Source organism: Telopea speciosissima, chromosome 2 (genome assembly GCF_018873765.1).
Source record: "Telopea speciosissima isolate NSW1024214 ecotype Mountain lineage chromosome 2, Tspe_v1, whole genome shotgun sequence".
Taxonomy (NCBI): Eukaryota; Viridiplantae; Streptophyta; class Magnoliopsida; order Proteales; family Proteaceae; genus Telopea; species Telopea speciosissima.
Window position 1 is genome coordinate 66,721,853 of NC_057917.1, and position 14,163 is coordinate 66,736,015.

The following is a 14,163-nucleotide window of genomic DNA, read 5'->3' on the forward strand; positions in this document are numbered from 1 at the left end:
TCCCTGTCATTGTCTATACTCATGCGTACGTGCTGCATCTTTAGCCTCACATTGTACTATTTTAGTGCACATACATCAAAAAAATATGTTAAAAATAAAAAATATATAAATTCTGCTTGTGATGCTATTAATATGTTAATAGATATTACCACTTACTTTAAAAGTATTGAAAACCAATCAATAAACTAGACTCCGATATTAAAACTATTGGATCTATTATAGATTTAGATTTAAAAGAGCAAACCAAAGCTCAAATGCAGACTTTGTCAGATCAACTATTTGTCTTTGTCGATGGGTATGTTTCACCACATACTTCTCATTGTTCTAATCTGTTTTACGGAAACTCCACAAATGTTTTCGATGATGACACGTCAAATTATTCATTTGATGAGTCAGATTTTAATCCGTTAAAAGAAATAATGGATTATTGCAAATCACGTTTTATAGATGAAAAAGACCCTGCTGAACGAAACAAGCTTTTATCTATGATGCAAGAACTCTACTCTGAACATGAAACCCTGTTCAGCTTGCATGATTATCAAATTTTCTCAGACGAATCCGACACTGAAACCATTCAGGCTGAAACGGATGAGTCCGAAGCTAGTTCATCATCAACCTCTGCCAGACATTTGAAAACCATCGATTCTGCCTCTTGTAGTGGATGAGCAAAAACGTACTCCAGTTTTGCTCATATCCAAAGGTGAAACTTAACTTTTCAGAACCAAAATAATCATTGCTGGCTATTTAATTGATGAATGGTTAATGAGCTATCACATGAACTGATGGAAGGTGATTTACCCTTCTGAAACTTGGTTCCATGCTTTCACTGAATTCAACTGTGACAAGTGACTCACTTCCACTCGAGCATATTAATAGCTTATATCATTAGTGGCAATGTCTTCAGCATTCCTGAAATTTTTTTGCATCCAATTAGAGTCCCCTTTGTCTACCAGGAACTAACATTGTCGCCCAGTGTGCCTGAGGGTTGACCAGTTGATACACCCAAATAATTCTATGAGCAGAAATAAGTATCTAAGGATATTATTTAGGAATTACACTCACACTCTAATTGTACTGAAATGTTACACATGGATAGGTATTTTGGTGGACCTTAAAAGAAAGACTAAAATTGGAACATTATATATGTTGCCATATGCTCAGGGATTTAGGTATCGGTACCGGCTGATACTTATCGGTATCATATTGGTTTTGGAATTGGCCCATACTCATTTCAATACTGCGATCTAAAACCTTGCATATGCTAGTTATTGCCTGCCTGTGTTGCCCATATAAAATTTTAGGGATGGACTAAAAATTTGCAGTCAGTGTCATAATGTACGCAGCCTTACCCCCGCTTCACGGAGAGGCTGTTTCCCGACTCGAACCCATGTCCACTAGGTCACATTTTTTGGTGGTCTCTAATTAGTAAAATCCCATTAATTGATTCAATTGAATATTTATGTCTCAGGGAGTATGCTGAAATTAAAACTCAATCAAGTTTCAAGTCAAGTCCGTTCTGCCATTAATCCAGCTATGCTTCTTTGAATATCGTGTCCTACTTGGTGTTTCCTTGATCTTGTCTATTATTTTCCAATTACAGGCAATTCTTTATTTGCAACAAACATTTTGGTGGCTTGACATCATGATGATGACACTTGGTAAATGTTTGAGCCTCTTGGCTAAAAGTCTTTGTGTGCCTTAGGTTATGGTTTTATTTGTGCAGTAACTATCTGTTATGACTTATAATTGTTAGGATCTCTTATCTTTTTCTTTTTGGCTTTTGAACTGATGGAACTAGTGTTGTGTTTTGAGAATGGTCATACTTCCAGGTCATGTTTGTTATAATTTATGCTTGATTTATATGTTTTCTTAGATGAAAGTATGAGTACTAGTAAAATTTCAGTGTGGTTCTATTTTTTTGATGCTCGGTTGTTCTGATGTGCTTCTATTCTTATACATGCATTCATTTATAAATACTTTTAATTATTGCTTCTAAAAGTACACTACATGCTTTCCATTAATATATTTGATTTTGTTTTTCCTTCTTGCCTGCTTTTGTGATGGTTAATCAGTTCATACACTACAGGTGCCAATTTTCCAATTGGATCGTCACGATGAAATTCTTGGTGAAGGGTCTGCTGCATATCTTCCCAGAAGGCAAATAAATTCTCAGAAGGCAACATCATTACCTTCATCTCCCATTCAGTTTAGGGGACAGGGTTCTGAGAGAAGTGGGCCTTCGAACTTTGGAGAAACTGCTGAACTGGTCTCAACATGGAACAAAGTGTTGGAATCTTCCAAGTTCCTGAAAAGACCTTTATTACCTTTTGAGGAATGGAACATTGATTTCTCTGAACTGACTGTTGGAACTCGTGTTGGGATTGGTAAGCATTACTCTTTTAAATTTATTCTGTACACACATCGAGTATTGTAGTTACTCAAAAACACGAAGGTGCAACACCTGCTTCAGCAATTGCAGTTTCCAGATTTACAACAGTTACAATTTCCCTTCATCTTCATATTCAAAATTCTGTGCTAAGTTGCTTGTTATATATGTACCCATTTTCTACTTCAGAGAAGATCCTCACAACTTCATTATTACTTTAATCTTTTAATTGTTAATCCTTGTCTTTGTGCTATGATGGCAATTCTTATGTGTACACCTCACTGAGGTTAGGTGTAGGCATGGAAAAAATATCTACATGAATCAATGTTCCGCTAGATGCTTTTATTTTATTTTGTAAGTAATGCTTGTTATTTTTGTAGATTTAAATGGATTCTACATATTTTTAATACATTAAAAAAAGTATTGATTTGAAGTTTAAAAAAATGAAAAAGAATCTGGTGATAGCACATATTGGTTACAACATCTATCTGTATATCAATCAAATGCAAAGGGAGCTCAATCATGTGTGAATCCGAGGTAGATTCTATATTCAGCCCTGGAGGATAAAGAGGGCTTATGTCGCTACATTCCTCAATGCAGTTGTATGGCCTGTCATTGCTTTGAGAGGATGTAATAGTCCACAGGAAACACTTCAGTAGTGGCAATCAAATTAAAGGCATCGAAGCACTTAGTTCAACCAATAAGAGTCATATCATGATTTTGTTAAATGGGAGAGAGATCTCTTGATGGGCCATGCGTATAGGATCTGTCAACAGGGTTTGTTCTTTGCCACTTTATAGCTGTGCTGGAATAAAATTTTTTAGGGCTTATTGTTCATGTCTGCTGGTAGTCATGTGGGAAGTTTTAGCCGAAATGCATTTGTCACATGGAGAAATAAAGCTTTGAATAAAGGTAAGAAAATAATAATTTTAAAAAATTGGTAAGACCATTGAAAATACAAGGAAAAGTTTCAATACTTGGTGGTTTATATGCTTGTGATGGGCCTTGAAAACCGAATCATGGCCAATGTAGACTTTAACCATCTATCCAATGTAAAATAGTTAAATCGGCTGTTATAGAGTGTTTAATTTTTAAATTATAATAACATTAGGATCCTGCTTGTTTCATAGTTGTGGGAGTTCTGGCTGTAGTAGAAGTTAAATAGAGAATGCAAAGTGTCCAGTTGGGAGGCTTAGTTTAAACTGAGAAGCCTACGTGAAATAGGTTGATAGTTCGAGCTATTTGCTTTTCTTTCTTTTTTTTTTTTTCCTTTTTTGGGGGGAGGGGTATCATCATGATGTTTTTCTCTTGTTTTATTTGATTGGAGATACTTAGCTCCAATTGTTATTGTTGGTTGTTGTACGCCTAGTTGGTGTCGCCTTGAACTTTGGCCCTCTCCACCGCCTTGGGTCGCCTAACCGCCGTGACGACTATGTTATTTGCTTCTCTTCTTTGGACTAGGAGCTAATCAATCTAGATCTCATTCCTCTTCTTCAAACAAACTGTGAGTTGGTAGATAGTTTAGATATACATGGATTCCTGTAGGAATATGTCAATATCGCAAATCAATGAAGGAGATGTATGTTTTGCAGTAATATGAAGTGGGAGAAAGAATACGGTTGCATTAATGAAAGGGGGTCAGAAAGAAGTCAAAGAATGCTTTACTCTAGTGACGGGGAACATGCAAGGCTCCACTAAGAGTTGTGACATTTGTTGTTTCCCTTATAAGGATCTGAACTTGAACAACTAACAGCAGAGATGGTGGCACTATAGATGCTATCTATCATAGTTGTCATGGCGTCGCCATATTGACGCCATGGCGTCATATCACTGGAGAAGTGGGCATATCGACCACCAATATGGATGATGTAAGAATATCGACTGATATGGCCTCCTTGTCGTCGCCATGGCGCCGCCATGGACGCCATACCGCGACATATGGCCATATCGGGTGACATGGTTGTTTCAAATTATGAAACTTAATTTTTTAATAATAATTTTTTTTAACTATTTTTTATTTTAATGTTTTTTCCTTAACATAAAAAAATTAAAAAAACATCAAACAGAAAACACTAATACACTATTGACTAATACACAATCACATATTCACATTACCAATTTTATTTTTTTTATTTAGATGGGTTGTTTATTAGCTTTATTCACTCAATATAAATTACGTTCTTGTAATTGTTTTTTTGTTTTGTTACTTTTGTAGTCACTTTCATATGAATCATATCTCAACTCTCATGATTTTTTAACTTTATTATCAACAAGACTATTGCTATCAATTATTTGATAATCCATGATTTCATATACACTAATGGATATTACACTGTCATGAATTAAACCATAGTTGATTAATAGTACACTTTCATGTTAATTTTTTATGTTATAGGGTATATATTATAGCATACTAAATGACATTAAAAATAGAGAAAATAAAAAATAAAACATGGTCGATATGATCGCCATGGCAATGCCATGGCGGGCGACATGTCGATATATCGATATGACACCCCTCCACCGACTTGGATCGCCGTGCCGACGTGACAACTATGCTATCTATACATAGACAGGGAAGGAAATGATTCGTATATTCTTCAACTGAATAGTAGCTGAGGATATGTGGAAAGAGAAACATAATAAGTTTTGAAGATCAGTTAGATTTTTTCCCAGAATCTGCACTGATATTGTATATACAGGAATAGATGCTCCTCTTGCTACGAAAGAGTTAAGGATTGTTAATGGTGCTACATTTGTATCCAATTAATTTTCTATTTTGGGAAACTAACAATGTGTGTAGGAAAATGAAATAAAATTTTTTTGTTCATGCTTATACCCAAAATAGGAAAATGAATGGTCAGATATTACTCTAGGCATGACAACACACATCCAGGTTTTAAAAGTGATACCTACTACCTACCACAAGCCTTGGAAACCCTAGCTAGAGAATTCCAGGTTTTGTACAATAATACATATTTTTTCAATCTAGTCATTAAATTTACCTAATGAAAGTAAAATAAAAATATTATATGCTCAGGATGAGGGAAATTACACGGGGATGAAGTGTTTTCTTTTCCCCCTCACATATGGACATATGGTCAATAGATACTACAGTTTTATAATTTTAATATCAGTTGCCATTCTAATGAAAATTAGAAAAGTGTTCCCTTGGATAAAGAGTAATTGTTAGCACACGTTAAATAAGTCCAATGGAACGTACTTGTATTTTTCCTCATCACACTTTTTTTTTTGTGATTTATCTAATTTTCTATAATTTTGAATTAGCAATGCTCAATTCTCAAGAGAAGTTTAATCTACCAGTAGTAGTGCATAGATCTGTTCATACCAACAACAACAACTCAGCCTTATCCCAACAACAGATCTGCTCATACCATTTAGCATTAATTTATATGACTTTTTAATGGGATATCTAGACGTAAGGTTTCAGAAATGTTCAATTTTGTTTGACGTGTGGCGCTGAAAATCGCCAAGTTGTGTTGAATCCCCATATTTACTTTAAAATTGGTATAGAAATCAAGTTTGTAGGAGGTAGGCATTGGTAAAGAAATCAAGTTTGTAGGAGGTTGGACTAAGTGCTACCTGTTATGGATTTGTAGCTTTTTATAATAGTTTTTTATAATAGTTGACCCTTTACTATTTTGGTTAGTATATGGTTTGCACAACTACTACCAGGATTTGTTTCCATTTTGTATCACCATCAATCGATAAATCAGGTATAAATGGGTGATACAGAAACCTGAGGTCCAGATTTCCATGTCACACATGAGAGAGTATAAATGTGTGATACAAAAACCTGAGGTCCAGATTTACATGTCAGGTCTTGAATCGACTCAGAGTCTAGGTTTCATGTGTTAAAGTTATTTTGGTAATATTTGCCTCGAAGAATTGTTGGAACCTTAGAAGCTTACGATCAAAATAGACTTAAGCCAAAAGGTTTCCCTGGTTGGACTGAAGTCCTGTAATATATGGAAAATGCAGCATTTTTTTCCCATTTAAGCCCAAATGACTTTATTGTAACGCTTTCATTTAGTTAGTGGCACTTTGGGAGCAATCTTCTAAACAACATGTAACACTTAAATTTCATTTCAGGCATGGTGGTCCATTTCTATTGAGATTGAAAACCTTGTGTTATAATTCAAAATTGAACAATGCTAAAGCAGGTTATAGTTTAGATTTGGCCCTGGTATGACTTGACACATAACAAAATATTCTGAACATCCCAAACCATGTTTTAATTGAGTATGGTTTATTTCTTGTCCGTATTTCGGGAGGCAACACTCTGGTTTCTTCATTTCCTGATTTAGACTGTAGGGAACATTTTCGATGCCCTACTGCTCAAGTTATGACCTAAACTGGCTTATATAGTGATTATGACAATTTCAGCCAGGGTACTGTCAATATTTTTTTAAAAAGTATTTTTAGGCTTTGTTTTTTGGGTATGTATATGGAAGTTTATGTTTGCATACCCACCTTTAAACATATTTTTTGAGGACATGTCTGTGTTCTCAAATTGCTGTGTTTAAAGTGCAAGGGAAAAAACGGCACCCTGCCAGATGCCTTTATGAGGGCTTATTACCCTGTTGGAATTAAATGTTTGAAGGGAAAAGTGTCTCTAAGCCTAAGGCGTTTCCTATGCCCTCTCACATAAGAATCTTTTATTATTTATCTCTCCTAAAAAAATGAATATAGAACTACATTGTGAGAGGGTGTAGGGAATGCTGTAGGCTCAGAGGACCCTTCCCCATGCTTGAATTACTTATGGAGTAGTTTCTGTAACTGCTTCAAACTTTCAGGTCACATGGGAGAAATGGTAAACTACAATTGCTCGAGTAAATATTAGTTTTATAGTTGCAAACCATTCATATCCATTTATTTGGATTCAGGTTTCTTTGGAGAAGTTTTTCGTGGTATCTGGAATGGGACAGATGTTGCCATCAAGATTTTTCTTGAGCAAGATTTGACAGCTGAAAATATGGAGGACTTCTGCAATGAAATATCTATCCTAAGGTATTATTATCTCATTGATCCATAAGGAGTCTTGGCTTATTTCATTCCAGTGTTTCTTCTCTGACTCAATGCTTTCTTTTTGTCTCCTTTTTCAGCCGCCTGCGACACCCAAATGGTACTTTACCATACTTAACAGTTTCTGAACTTTAATGTGTCTCATATTCCATAGATGGTTGCGTCTGAGGGTTAATGTGTTGTATTCTTGGGTTTTATTGGCATCACGTTAGATTCTTGTGACATTTTTTTTTTTTGTTTATACTTATCTGACAAAATCTCCTACACATGCACTATTTTTGTAGATGCATATGTGTTCATGCATTGTATTATCCCATTCTCACGAAACTATTGATGTTATCTCTTAACAGTTATTTTATTTCTTGGGGCATGCACAAAGCCTCCTCACTTGTCAATGGTAACCGAATACATGGAGTATGGGTCCTTGTATTATTTGATTCATATGAGTGGGCAGAAAAAGAAACTCAGCTGGCGAAGGAGACTGAAGATGCTGCGTGATATTTGCCGGTTAGTTCAACCTTGTTCTGCTCTGTATTAATGCTTCATAACAATGCTCCTCAAATCTGGGATTCTTTTGTTCAGTTTTAGTAATTAGTATTTCGATTGTGACAATGGTTGACCGACCTTAGCTGTTATCGCAGCACTTATATGGAATAGTGCATCTTCACTTCTATAGCATCCACCTAGAACATTTACTTCGAGTATCATGCCGATTAGTTCAACCCCATTCTGTCCTGTATTAATGCTTTATAACAATGCTCTTCAAATCTGGAATTCTTTTGTTCAGTTTTAGTAATTAGTATTCTGATTGTGATTACGGTTGACCGACCTTAGCTGTTAGCTCAGCACTTAAATGCAATAGTGCATCTTTACTTCCATGGCATCACACCTAGAACATTTACTTCAAGATGTTAAATAAGGACTATCATTACAATTTCCACTCTTTCCACAGGAACAAATTAATTATGCATTATAGGGTTGGTTTTGGTGGGCAGTCTTATTAATCCACTGAAGTATTGAAGAAGAAGTGCAGTGATAAACTCACTTAGGGGCTTTATATATTACAAATAATTTATGTTAGACAACCTAGAATGTCCTAAATTTGTTTAGTAGAGGTATTTCTTGGATTTAAGTGTCATTGTCTTGTTTTATCTTTCTGAATTACATCACTCTGTAAAGATTAACAGTTTTTTAAGGATGCATCCAACTCATGCTATGCTGTTTCTTAGTCTTCTCTTTTTATTTTTCATTTATTTTGATCCTTTTGATTTCATTTTCATCTTAAACATTCTATAGTACGTCACCCAAAGATTAGGTTTGACAACAAACATAGCTTTGAATGGAATTGAATGGCGAAACAGGATCTATGTAGCTGACTCCATTTAGTTGGAATAAAGCTTCGTTGAGTTGTGGTTTTATGTTCTGAAGGGAAAAGACTTGGTACCTGTTTCATGCTTCCCTTCCAGCAGAAGGGAGTTTGCAGTTGCAGAATCAAATTATGTCTACCTGCAATGTTTTTTTTACTGATTTCTGTGTGATTTCAGAGATACAATAGTTCATCTCTTTCTTGTGGACGGTGTTATACTTCCAGCAAATCTACCATGCTGAACATTGTTAGGACACAGCTCCATTTTTGCTTGCCGCCAATCGCCATTGCTATTTGCAACACTCTCATTACAGCTGTTGCCTGTAATAATTAATAATTATAGAGACTCGGAACTCATTGGTTAATTATTTTTGCTTAGATTCTTTTCTCATAATTGGGTGTAATGTTAATTCTAGATAAACTTCTATATTAACTCCCACCACCTCAAGAGGGGGGGGGGGAGGGAGAGAGAGAGAGAGGTTGGGGGAGTGGGTATGAAAGTAAATTTTGTGCACTTCAATAAAATGCAGAAGTGGAAAGCTGAAAGTGTGCATGCACACATGCTTATGAAGAGTATTGGTCCAGTTCCACAGAGCTTGGCTCATTTGCTTTTATCTCTGCTGAACTTGCCTAGGGTCGAGTTTCTGTTGGTGCATCCCCATTTTCTCGTACAAGTGAAAGCCATTAATACTTAGTGAGATGTCATAATCTTCATTGTGGTAGTATAGGGGACCTCTCCTTTCTTCAGTAACTCCAAGATGGAAAGCATAAGGAGATTACCTTTGGGATACAGGAATGCACCGAACAATGGTTTCTTGGTGATACTCCAGAATATGCTTATATTACTCACTTGATGGTGATACTGCTCAAGGCAGATTATGCATCTCCTTCATAACAGATGCCCTTATGCTTTCACCAAAACTGAGGTGAACTTTATCTAGGTACTTGGCTTTAAGGAATTTAGCAACCATGAGCTCAATTATGATAATCTAGTCTGCTTCACTCATATGCGTGAAATTCTTTTTATGTCACATAATTGGAAACTAATAATCTCTCTTTGTAAGTATCATAAAGGACATCTATCCAAAAAGAAATATTTATGCTATTGGATGCTTCAGTGTATACTTGAGTTTTATGCATAATAACACAACTGCTGACTAATTTTCTGATGGTAATTAAGGGGATTGATGTGCATACACCGGATGAAAATAGTTCATCGCGATCTGAAAAGTGCAAATTGTCTCGTGAATAAGCATTGGCAAGTCAAGGTCTGTGACTTTGGGCTCTCTCGAATAATGACAGAAAATCCCATGAGAGATTCGTCGTCTGCTGGGACTCCGGAATGGATGGCTCCTGAACTCATACGCAGTGAACCATTCACAGAGAAATGTGATATTTTCAGCCTTGGTGTGATAATGTGGGAACTATGCACTCTAAATAGACCATGGGAGGGTGTACCACCAATGCAGGTGGCATACGGATTCTCTTCTAGTCAATATTCCATGTGATCTTAAGTTGAAAGGGATCTTGATTTTCATGTTCTCCATTGTTCAGGTGGTTTATGCAGTTGCTAATGAGGGATCACGGCTAGAGATTCCAGAAGGTCCACTGGGCAAGCTTATTGCAGGTTTGTCAGCTTTAAAGTTTTTAGTTCCTCTCCATTTTCTCTTCCCTGCTAATTCTTGGATGCTTAATTTTTTTTAATCCTGGTTTGCAGATTGTTGGGCAGAGCCGGATGAACGACCAAGCTGTGAGGATATCCTCTCTCGCTTGCTTGACTGCGAGTACTCTCTTTGCTAATTTGATTTGTGTTTGTATAGAAAGCACAATAGAGGTGTTTTACTTGGCAGCATAAGTTGTAAATTGGCTTTTTATATTTTATTCAAATAACATTTCATTTTTGGTTTCCTGTAGCACTATGCTCCAGTCTCTGAAGAGTTGGTGCCATGGAAAATAAAATATCAAAGCTTCAAAACCTATGTAAAGTTTATAATCAAAAAAGACCTTTGACCATAACTCTTGACGATTAGACAGAAAGACTAGTAGTCGTAGTAGCTACTCTCCAGGGATGAACTCAGTTTTGAAAAAGAAGATGATTGGTGATCAACAGAAGAACTGTTTTGAGTTTCATGAGCTGGGCTGCTCTTCATCATTATGAAGAATCTGATATATAATGCCCATGCAATCCACAATGAATAGATTGAAAAATCACATCAAATAGTAACCATAACCATTGACAGTTGAACAAAACTATTAGCTCGAAATTAACTCAATTTTTTAATTTCAGACTAAAATATTTCTGGGGTTTCTTGGAGGCTTTGCTCGCTAATAAAGGTCTAGTTTGAAAGCGCTAGCTAAACAAGCAGCAGTAGAGTTTCCGGATGCCAAAGCTCGGAGGAGTTTCCCTTGGAGAGGAGCAGTTGTTCAGGGCGGCTAGATGCTGCTAAATGGATGGTCTCGCACTCTCACAGGAGCTCAGCTCACTTATTGCTCGTGTAATATACACTACCGGTGGTGTTTCTATCTCACCCCAGTTTGGTAGACTTGGTGAAATGACCTCTACCTCTTCTACGCCCATCATGTTCAGTTCATGGAGTAGGAAAAGGTCCAGAGCGAAACGAAGGTAAGCCACTGCCAGTCAAGAACTAGAAGAAACTCAGGAGTGGCAGCAAATTGGCCCTTTATGACTAAGCTTAGCTAGTAAGGTTACAAAGTAGCAGGCTTTGTAAGAAGCATCAGTGGGTATTAAAACTCAGTCAGGTACCCAACGTCTACTCAAAGCAGCTTCAAAGCGACTGCACGAATCCACACGCATTTCTGTACTGGTATCGTTTTCTGGAGCTGGGTAATAATCCTCTCTGAGTTGAACGTCCCTGAGGTTTGGCATATTAACAAGAAACATCATGAAGTGCTCATGGGCTGTGCCATGGATGAAGAGCTTCCTCAAGGTGGCACACTGCGCAAGCAATCCAACCGCAGGAAGAGAGAGTCCCCTCTGGTTAACATCCCTGTCTTGTGGGGGCCAGTAATCAAGCTCATTGAGGTTCAAGCTCCCAATCTCATTCAGGTAAAACCGGTCCCACAGGCTCAAGTCCATTTGTCCACTCGGAGCAGTCAGTGCGTACCCTATTACGTCCCTACAATCAAGCTGCATCTTTATCAGCTCAGGATAGCGCCCAAGGGAGCTAAGCCCGAATTCTGACGCTGTGGGTTTGGACTTCATTCGACAATCACCTTCAACCCTGATCTTTATCTCCTCCAGAACTGGACAACTCTCTAGCCCGGCGGTGGACAAGGGTTCAAGCAGCTCACCAACTTCAATCCAGAGGGAGAGGTACCGCAGCCTCTCCCAAGACTTGCACCAGAACCCACTGCCATTGGTCAGGAAACCGTAGCAGTGTGCATCTGTGGAGTATCTGCATTTCTTCTTCTTGCTCGTCTCTTCAAGATTGGAAATGTGGCTGGAACTGGAACTTGAGCTGACACATTCTTCTGCAAGCGGGAGGAAACTCACGAAACTTGCAGCGAGATTTGACGTACAGGGTTCCTCATCGCCCAGCTTATTCAGGTCAAAATCGTGTTCCTGGGGGGCCAGTTCAAAGGAGGTCCCCAACCCGGAGCACTGTTGGTGGCTGTCCCACAGACAATCAATGTGCAGTCGCTCTATTCGATCCCGGATAGGCTCCAGGGCTCGCAGCGAACTCGCCGCATCAAGGTGCTTGCAGCAAGTAATCTTCACATCCACTAGGGTCTGGCGTAACATGCCAACAAATCTCTTCATCCCCGTTTCCGTGATGTTCTTGCATCCTTGAAGCTCAAATTTGGCCAGCCTCGGACAGCCCCGGGAGATGGCGATCAAGCTGGCGTCGGTAAGGTCGGCGGAGTTCTTGATGGACAAGGCTTCCAGACCACCTCCGCAAAGCGCAATTCCGTCGAGCTGGGTCCCAATGGCTTTGCAGATCCCGTGGAATTGGCCCACCTTCAGGGATCTAAGCCCGGGGCATTTGGAACCCAGCAACTCCAAAGCCGGCCCGGCGTCTCTGACATTGAAGCAGACATCGAGGTTGAGTTCCTGTATCAAGGGAAGGCAAGAGACCAAGTCCTCAAGCGCAGGACGGCTGATCCTCGCATCCTCTTGGGCGAATCCATCATCGTCCGGATTGGCTCTGGCATTGGCAAGAGTGGAATGGTCGGCAAGGTGGAGGACATTCAGGAGGGGGCAATGGGTAGCTAGACCGAGCAGCGCCTCGTCTCCGACGAAGTCAATGTACCTGGGGTGGAAGATGCAGGGGGCTAAGAAATGGGTGAGATTGGGGCAGGCATTGGAGATGGTGAGAAGCTCCTGAGACTTGAATCCCTCGGTCAAGGATAGGCTGAGAAGATTGAGCCTGGTGAGGGAACTGGCGGCAGATGGGTAAGCTTGGAGGGCAGCAGGGATATCTTCGGTCCAGCAGTAGAAGTGGGAAAGATCAAGGGAAGAAAGAGAAGAGCAAGCGTCGAACAAAGGCAAAAAGTCAGTGCCGGGAGGGGAGTGGCAGCGTTGATGCCATCGCACGAGCTTGACGTGGCGGAGATTAGGCCAGCGAGGGGCGAGGAGGAGAAGTGTTTTATGGGTGCGGACGTAGACGGTGAGAGACGCAACGGAGGGAAAGGAGAGGGAAAGCTTTTGGGCAAGGAGGTCAAAACTAGGGGAGAAATCGGAGAGTGAATGGCCCCAGGGAGAGATCAGGGAAAGGTCGAGGTTGGTGACGGCCTTGAAGCAGTCTGGGATCAAGAAAGGGTTGCGAACGTTGCCTCGGAGGGTGAGGGAGGTGCGAGTCTGACGCTCCAGCATCATCCATCTGTGGGAGACTAAAGACATGGAGTTGCGGGTTCTGGTGTCTTCAACCAGAACGAACACGTTCGACAGAATCACATCGGGGAGGTCATGGATTCCTGCCATTCCTTCCCTGATTTCTCCAGATCCCGAGCTCCCCAGACGGCTTGCTTTCTCTCTCTCAATTACTGTCTACCTGTTTGGGGGTTTCCCACAAAATCCTCGACGAGATAAGATCATAAGATGAGATTTGGTTAGGTTTAGTTTCAGCAGTGAATTGAGTAATGATTCTGACGACTGATATGAAAGAGAGAGAGAGAGAGAGAGAGAGAGAAACAAAGACAGAGATGAATGAGCGAAACCGTGGAAAGTCGGAAAGAAGAAATGAATCCCGTGGCGTCCTCCACTGTAAATAGAGGGTGGTTAGGGACATTGTGGGGCTAAAACCGATGGTCGTCGTCACGTGAAGGGAGAAGGGGCATGGGGACATGTAAGGGGGGTTTTCTTGGCTTTGCCCAATGAGGCAATGACCCCAATACCCATGTGATC

At 39.4% G+C, this 14,163-nt stretch overlaps 2 protein-coding genes across 6 annotated transcripts in view; one reads left to right on the forward strand and one right to left on the reverse strand.

Moving 5' to 3' along the window:
* The window catches only part of LOC122651922 (serine/threonine-protein kinase EDR1-like), a 54,209-nt gene extending 43,505 nt beyond the window's left edge, over positions 1-10,704 (forward strand). For all 5 annotated transcript variants that reach the window (XM_043845493.1, XM_043845494.1, XM_043845492.1 and 2 more), the window contains 7 exons: positions 2,087-2,384; positions 7,294-7,417; positions 7,513-7,532; positions 7,783-7,939; positions 9,979-10,267; positions 10,353-10,425; positions 10,516-10,704. In XM_043845493.1, coding sequence (XP_043701428.1) covers positions 2,087-2,384; positions 7,294-7,417; positions 7,513-7,532; positions 7,783-7,939; positions 9,979-10,267; positions 10,353-10,425; positions 10,516-10,598 — 1,044 coding nt within the window. In that variant the 3' untranslated portion in view covers positions 10,599-10,704. The remainder of the gene's footprint in view (positions 1-2,086; positions 2,385-7,293; positions 7,418-7,512; positions 7,533-7,782; positions 7,940-9,978; positions 10,268-10,352; positions 10,426-10,515) is intronic.
* An 817-nt stretch (positions 10,705-11,521) lies between these two features.
* Positions 11,522-13,896, reverse strand: LOC122652717 (F-box/LRR-repeat MAX2 homolog A). The gene has a single exon (XM_043846541.1). It carries the CDS (start codon positions 13,738-13,740, stop codon positions 11,551-11,553), a length of 2,190 nt encoding a protein of 729 aa, XP_043702476.1. The 5' UTR covers positions 13,741-13,896; the 3' UTR covers positions 11,522-11,550.
* Positions 13,897-14,163: the final 267 nt, after the last annotated feature.